Source organism: Morus notabilis, unplaced genomic scaffold (genome assembly GCF_000414095.1).
Source record: "Morus notabilis unplaced genomic scaffold, ASM41409v2 Scaffold1334, whole genome shotgun sequence".
Lineage (NCBI taxonomy): Eukaryota > Viridiplantae > Streptophyta > Magnoliopsida > Rosales > Moraceae > Morus > Morus notabilis.
Window position 1 is genome coordinate 108,098 of NW_010364736.1, and position 7,660 is coordinate 115,757.

The 7,660-nt window shown below is 35.4% G+C and overlaps 1 protein-coding gene across 1 annotated transcript in view; it reads left to right on the forward strand.

The window, feature by feature from the left end:
• Positions 1-7,144, forward strand: part of LOC21390048 (nuclear pore complex protein NUP205) — a 30,191-nt gene extending 23,047 nt beyond the window's left edge. The window contains 20 exon segments of the mRNA XM_024171395.1: positions 352-444; positions 586-699; positions 835-1,005; positions 1,102-1,157; positions 1,237-1,309; positions 1,411-1,601; positions 1,685-1,811; positions 1,909-1,986; positions 2,554-2,718; positions 3,363-3,372; positions 3,375-3,514; positions 3,584-3,721; positions 4,510-4,653; positions 5,191-5,313; positions 5,466-5,561; positions 5,645-5,779; positions 5,908-6,008; positions 6,296-6,415; positions 6,642-6,771; positions 6,869-7,144. Coding sequence (XP_024027163.1) covers positions 352-444; positions 586-699; positions 835-1,005; positions 1,102-1,157; positions 1,237-1,309; positions 1,411-1,601; positions 1,685-1,811; positions 1,909-1,986; positions 2,554-2,718; positions 3,363-3,372; positions 3,375-3,514; positions 3,584-3,721; positions 4,510-4,653; positions 5,191-5,313; positions 5,466-5,561; positions 5,645-5,779; positions 5,908-6,008; positions 6,296-6,415; positions 6,642-6,771; positions 6,869-6,952 — 2,289 coding nt within the window. The 3' untranslated portion in view covers positions 6,953-7,144.
• The last annotated feature ends 516 nt before the right edge of the window (positions 7,145-7,660 follow it).

The following is a 7,660-nucleotide window of genomic DNA, read 5'->3' on the forward strand; positions in this document are numbered from 1 at the left end:
TTTTTTTTTTTTTTTTTTTTTTTTTTTTTATTGGGGAGGGGGGTGCGGCGGCACACTCTAGCTTTCTGTAAGGCTTTGTGATGACAAATAAAACTAATACGGCCCCACGGGCAATATTTTTTTTTGTTTCTTTTCAAAAAAAAAAAAAATATTGCCTCAGAATGGTCGTTTCTTTGTCAAAAAAATATTGCCCCAGAATGGTGTTTGACTCCATTGTTTGTCTTGATCTGATGTGATTGATGTTCTTTTCTTCACTCTTTTTCTCTGTTTTGACTTGGTGCTAGGTAAAGCTGTGTTCTTTTTTCTTTCAAGTGAGAAAATTGATTTTCTTTTTACTCTTATCAAATTTAGGTACTGGAGTTGCTTGAAGTAGTTCAATTTAGATCTCCAGACACCACTATGAAGCTCTCTCAAATTATTTCTACTCTGAAATATGATTTACTGGTAAAATTCTAGTCATCAAAAAGTGTACCTTGTTTGCATCTTTTTTTGGACGTTTGTGAAAGATATCTCGCTCATAAAAATTTTGTCCATGTTCTTTAATTTCTTGACTTTTTGATGCATTCGGCCAAATATGATACATAGGTGGAGGACATACTTGCCAATCCTGCAACTTCAGGGAAGGGTGGCGTATACTATTACTCAGAGCGTGGTGATCGCTTGATTGACCTGGCTTCCCTCAGGGACAAACTTTGGCAGGTTGGTTTTTTTAATCAATTGCCATAATTATTTTTTTTTTCCCCCAAGTACTGTGCTCGAAAACTTTCCTTTGGTTGATCTTAGTGCTGATCCTTTTTCCCCTGTTTTCATCATATATATTTATTCTTGTTACAGAAATTCAGTTCAATGAATCCCCAGCTCTGTAACTTTGGGAGTGAGGCTGAGCTCAATGATGTCAAGGAGACGATCCAACAATTGTTGAGATGGGGATGGAAGTACAATAAGAACCTTGAGGAACAAGCTGCTCAACTTCATATGTTAACTGGCTGGTCCCAGATTGTTGAGGTCTACTATTTTTCAGATGATGTTGATGTTTCTGAGAAGCAGATCATGCTTCAGTTTCATGAAGCCGTTTCTGATGTTTTTTATCTTCTTATGCAGGTCTCTGCTTCCAGGAAAACATCATTACTTGAAAATCAATCTGAAGTTCTTTATCAGTAAGTCCTTGGCCTTTTCTTTATTTTGGTCATTTCTTACATTCGTTTTTTTATAGCTGTTTTATATTTGCATTAACAGGGTTCTCGATGCCTCTCTGACTGCATCTGCTTCTCCTGACTGTTCATTGAAAATGGCATTTATATTATGCCAGGTACATTTATTTATAAATGCTTAACCTTCTAAATGTTGTGCTTGTGCATTTGAAGTGTTTCCACTTTTCGGGGTTGACAAGCTGGCTTAAATATTTCTTAGGTTGCTCTGACATGCATGGCCAAATTACGAGATGAAAGGTTTTTGTGCCCCAGTGGGTTTAATTCCGATAGTGCAGCATATCTTGATGTTCTCACAGTGAAACAGTTATCAAATGGCGCTTGTCATTCTATATTGTTTAAGCTTATATTGGCAGTTCTTAGGCATGAATCATCAGAGGCCTTAAGGAGACGGTATGATGCTCAGAAAGATGATAAATTTCTGCTGTCTAATTTTCTAGTCAGCAGCTGATATTTATTTTTCATTTTATTGTCAGGCAATATGCACTGCTACTTAGCTATTTTCAGTATTGTCAACATATTCTTGATCCTGATGTCCCAAAGACAGTTCTGCAGTTCTTGCTACTTGACGAGCAAGATAGTGAAGATCTAGATCTCCATAAGGTGTCTAGTTCTACAATCTTGATGCAAATTTCTACATTTAGATGATTCTTAAAAGTATTGTAAAATTAGTAATTAACATTTTCCATCTTTTTACTAGATCAACAAAGAACAAGCGGAACTTGCTCGTGCTAATTTTTCTATTTTAAGAAAAGAGGCTCAGTCACTTTTGGATTTGGTGGGTGACATGTTCCTGTCTTCATTATTTGGTAAAAGTAGGTATTTATTGCAATTTTTGTATTAATAATGGCTGAATAAACCTTTCAGCGGTTGTTTCCAACTGCCAAGGCCTAAGAACAGAAATGCTGCTCTTGTATGGGAGTTTTTACAAGAATGGATATACGCCCTAGTAATACTGATTATATGCTTTTATGACTGCATATATATATATATATTTTGAATGGTGCTTTTACAAATAATTAACTACAAATTTGGAACTGATTATATGTTTTTATTAACGCTTTTTCAGTGTCAACAAAACTTGTTTCTTATATAAAATGATAATAAATAGAAACTGTGCACTCAACATGTGATCTTAATGAGATTAAGAACTGAGACTGCATGTACTATTTGACTTTACGGTCTTAGTTTGTCATAACATATTGGTATGGGCTTCTCATCTTTGCTATGTTGAGTTGTTGACTGTTTCTTGAGTTCCCTTTTACTTACCTTGGTGAATATCAATATGTTACAGTAGGAAAACAGGCTCCTCACTATTCACATTATTTCCCCTGTGATTCTTCAGGTAATAAAGGATGTAACTCATAGCAGTGACCCTGGAAAGACGATAGCACTTTATGTTTTGGATGCACTGATTTGCGTAGATCATGAAAGATATTTCTTAAGCCAACTTCAGAGCAGGGGTTTTCTACGGTCTTGCTTAACAAACATCAGCAATGCTTCCTTTCAGGTGTTTCACTTGTCCAACCTTAAGTTTCTGCTGCTACTTGCAAATAAGTTCCCCAATTCATAATTTCTACTTTGTGGTGTGAGTGTTCAATTTGATTTATTCTCCTAGTTATTTATTTATTTGTTTAAATTTAGGGTCATAACATCATTTGCCTTTTGTTTTGTTTTGTGTTGTTTTTTTGTTTTTGTGTTGTGAAGCAGAATATTCCTTTAGGTAAATTTCCTCCCAAAAAAAAAAAAAAAAAATCCTCAAGTAAAACCTGACAAGTTATTTTTATTTTCTTGTCTCTTATATTTTCTTTTCCCAGCTAAAAGAAGCATAGTTCCTGGTTTATGATTGGACATTGTTTGCTAATAATTTAATGCAAATTAAACTGTGGAAAAGAAAAAAGTCAATATTTTATGGGGGTGTAGTTTCTGAAACAAAAATTTTTAAGTTATATAACAATTCATAAACCAATCTAAATTGACCTAGTTAACATCAAGCGTGACATAACCTGAGCTTAAGCTGTCTGTAGTACGGGAAAGGATTAGTGTGGAGAAGTTTAAAAGGGTTGATTGTAAGGTGTCCTGCTTGTTCTGAGTTGTACTCCAAAATTTTTGTTTGGGACATAGCCGCTTATATAATATCAAATTTTGTTTTAGGATGGTCGGCATTCCAGCAAGCATGTACTCTTGAGGCTGAACTTGCTTTACTCTTGCGAATTAGCCATAAATATGGGAAATCTGGAGCCCAGGTTCTTTTCTCCGTGGGTGCTCTCGAACACATTTCTTCATGCAAGGCCATCAACTTTCTGGTAACTACTATGTGCTCATTCATACTACTGATTATGGCGAATCCACTTTTAACTTTTGCTAACTAGCAGGGAAGTTTGAGGCGGGTTGACACGAAGCTGCGAAGGGATGTGGCTGTGGATTTTGACAGGCAACGATTGATCATAACTCCTGTGCTGAGATTAGTTTTTTCTCTTACATCATTGATTGATGCATCCGAATTTCTAGAGGTTAGCTTTCATGTGTTTTCTTCTCTTTTCTAAGAAGCAATCTGTGGTTTCCTATCGTACTTTGGCATGTGGGTGCGGTATAGATATTGGCTGTTGCTTTTCTTATATTTTCAGAAGCGCTTTCTGATTTTCTGACTCTCTTGTGAAAGGCTCTTGGTATATGAAAGTGTGAACAAATAGTAGGCCATTCGTTAAAAGATGGACTTTAGAGTTTATACCCTTTGTTTCTTTATATATCTGTGTGTGTGTGTGTGTGTAATGATAGTGTTGAACATCTTTAATTACTAATTTAAAACTTTACTGTAATTTCTGGTGTAGCGTTACAAGTGATTATCATATATTTAAATGTGTTATTTATGCTCAATGCATACCTTGGAGTAGCACCCAAACACCATGTGGATTTAAAGTTCAAAATTGTACTTTCAGAAATCAATATATTTCTTTGATAAATATAATTTTTCTATAAATTGCTTAGGTGGGTGCAAGTGTAATTGAAGAAACATCGTCTGATTAAACAGTTCAAAGACACTTCCTGTCAACATCATTACTCAAATTAAGGAATATTACACTTTTTCCCTATTAATCTGCCTAGAAGTTGTTTGCCAAAATTTCTTCTTTTTCTTCCTTTTGTTTGTCACTCCACTCCCAAACTGTTATACTTCTGCTGTTTATTTTGGCAGTATTACTTTATGTTTTTGTTAATCCTCACATTGTCCTGAGTTTTATTTTGTTCGTCTCTATTTCAAGTGCATTCTTGTTATTGTTACTATATTTTTAATTTCGAATAGGTGAAGAACAAAATTGTCCGTGAAGTAATAGATTTTGTCAAAGGGCATCAGACGCTCTTTGATAGAGTTCTTTGTGAAGACATTTCTGAGGCTGACGAATTGACAATGGAGCAGATCAATCTTGTTGTTGGTATACTTAGCAAGGTAGAACTACTTTTGTGTTTTTATAGACTTGACAGGGAAAAAGAGAGAAAAGGAAACGTCAAACAAGCTGGGTGCTTATCTTCTCTTCCCCTTATTTGTTTTTATTATTTTTTTGTAAGAAAAATCACCTTCCATTGATCAATAATCAATTTACAAAAGGTCAGAGGATGAGAAATCCTCATAAAGCAAAAACAAAAAGTAATGCAATAAAAATAATCAGCTCTATTCCCTTGATTTGGTTGCAACAGCTCATTAGGTGTAAGAATCGGTTATAGTCAGTGGCATTATTTGGCTGCTGTAGTGGTATCTGAGTGGTCTGAGGCCCATAACTCTCGGAGAGTTTTTTTTCTTATTGCACTCTTAGTGGAATTGCAAAGGATCCAAAGAGTTATTATCGCCTCTTTACTAAGTTTGTGTTGTGTCCCTTCTATATATTGATTGCATTAATAACCAACGTGTTGGTTCTTTGACAAGTACTATGCAAAGCAGTATATTCCCTTTCTATTTTTAATCGTATTTTTCTTCTTTTGGGATCAGGTTTGGCCTTATGAAGAGAGCGATGATTGTGGCTTTGTTCAAGGGCTGTTTAGTATGATGCATGCTTTATTCTCATGTGACTTGGAGACTCCTACTTATGGTCAATCAGTTCGGTCTCTGGAGGTTTGATGATTCTGCCCAAGACATTTAGAAATATATACATACATACATATATATATATATATATATTTGTTTATGTATATATTTTCTATCAATATTTGCTCATTTCTATTCTCATTTCCCTTCATTTCTTTCATTCGTGGGAAAATTACCAGAATGAGAGAAAATCAGAACTAAACAGGTTCCGATTATGCTCCAGCCTGAGCTCTTATCTATATTTCCTCGTCAGGAGAAAATCCCTAATACTGCAGGTAGATGTAATCATGTTTGGGCAAGTTACCTCACTGCTCACCTGTTATTCCACTAATAATTAGTCTCTCCTGTATTACCACAGATTTCAGATGTGTCCGATTTCCGTGCTTCTGTGGGAAGTCAACAGCCCACATTGAGCTTACTCGGTTCTCTTCTTAATTCTGCGACAACTGCTCTTGAAAGAGCTGCGGAGGAAAAATCTCTCTTAATTAACAGGGTAAACTTGATTAAGTGTTTTTTTTTTGTTTTTTTTTTTTGTTTTTGTTTTTGTTTTTGTGCGTTGGTTTTACTGAATCATTATTGTATAACATCAAATTAGAAGTAATCTTTTGCTTCTGGTTGTAGATTCGGGACATAAATGAACTTTCAAGACAGGAGGTGGATGAAATTATCAACATGTGTGCCAGGCGAGATTGTGTTTTGTCATCTGACAATATACAGAAACGGTATATTTGTTTTTTTAACTTTCTGCTCTTATGTTAACTGCTTTGTATTACATTAGACGATTACATTCATTTTTTGTTTTTTGGGGGGGAGCTTGTATATTGAAGTAAAAATATGCATTCAGCGATTTCATCATTTCTCGTCTCTCTCTCTCATCCTGTCATTAACCCTTAGCTTTTATTTTTATTGTTTGTTCAACTAAGTCCGTCATGAAGCTCCGTCATAATGTTTCCTTTTTGTCGTTTGTAATTTAATTCTTTCATTTTCATTTTCTTCCCCAATCTTGTAGGAGGTATGTTGCAATGGTGGAAATGTGCCAGATCGTTCGCAACAGAGATCAGTTAATCACCTTGTTGCTCCCGATTGCAGAGCAGATTCTGAATATCATCCTGATTCATCTTCAGTATAGGTACGAGCCTCTCTTTTTTTTTTTTTTCCTTTTGTTTTTTTAATTTTTCCTCTTAGGGGTTTTGGATTTAGGACGTCTTGATCCTCATGAGAGCACCATATAGCATTTTAATTTTTAACTATAGGTCACTATATTGTAACTTGTGAGCCTGAAATTTCACGTCCAAATTAGAAGTAATTTTTCTTTGTAATGTTTCTGAGTTATTTTCATTTTTTTTGGGGGTCAGTTCTGTTGCACCTGCCAGTGGAGCTACAAGGGCAATTACGTTTGGTTCCAGATCTGACTCAGAAGATGACGTCTCTTTGATTAGTGGAAAGCTACTTCCTGCTTTAGAACGACTTGAGTTACTTAGTGAGGTATGATTCTTACAGCCTACTTCTATGTCTGCTAATTGATCCATTTTTTTATGCGAATGTATTTTCGATATTAATTTTTGGTTCCTTAACATCTCAGGATAAAGTAGGACACAATCTTAAGGTATTTCGGAGATTAGTAACCTCGCTCAAGGAAATAACGATTCAAAACTTGGAGTCATGAGAATTTTCTCAGACAGTTGAAAATTGTCCTATCTTTTCGACTGTAAATTACAAACTTTTTTATTTGTATTCAGATATTCTTGTTCGTGTATATTATGATAATTAAGTGTATAATTAAGTGTCATTCAATTAGTTTGTAAATTCAGGTTTGAGGTTCGTTTACAACCACTTTAGTTCACAAAATTTTTGGAAAATGCTTGGATGAATAGTGTCCGATTTATGCATCTGTCTATACAATGCATGAGTGTTATGTATCACTAGTGTATCTTCATCATCACTACTGGTTTTTAACCACTAACAGATCCATGTAAACCGCAGTTGCTATACTAATAATTGATGAGCAACAATAATAGAGGAACTGAATTCCTGTAGTGTACTTTGTACACTAAGAATACAAAACTGACATCCTAAAGTCATTTGGGAAAGAAAAAATTATATGAATACACAATCAAATTTGAGGACGAGCTTGGTTGAACCATGTCCAAGCTCAGTGTTGGTACTTTGGGCCGGCGGGCCTGCCCGGAGCTTGAATTTTTTAGGCTCGGCGGGCAGGCCCATAAGGTTGCCCGTCTAAGTTTCATTTTCAGGCTCGGGCTCGGGCTACCTGAAAATGGACGAATCGCTGGAGCCCGCCGCCGAGAGAGCGCCGTCAATTGTAGTATGTCAAAATTTTTTTGAATTTTTTTAATCCGGCTTGACTTACACGAAG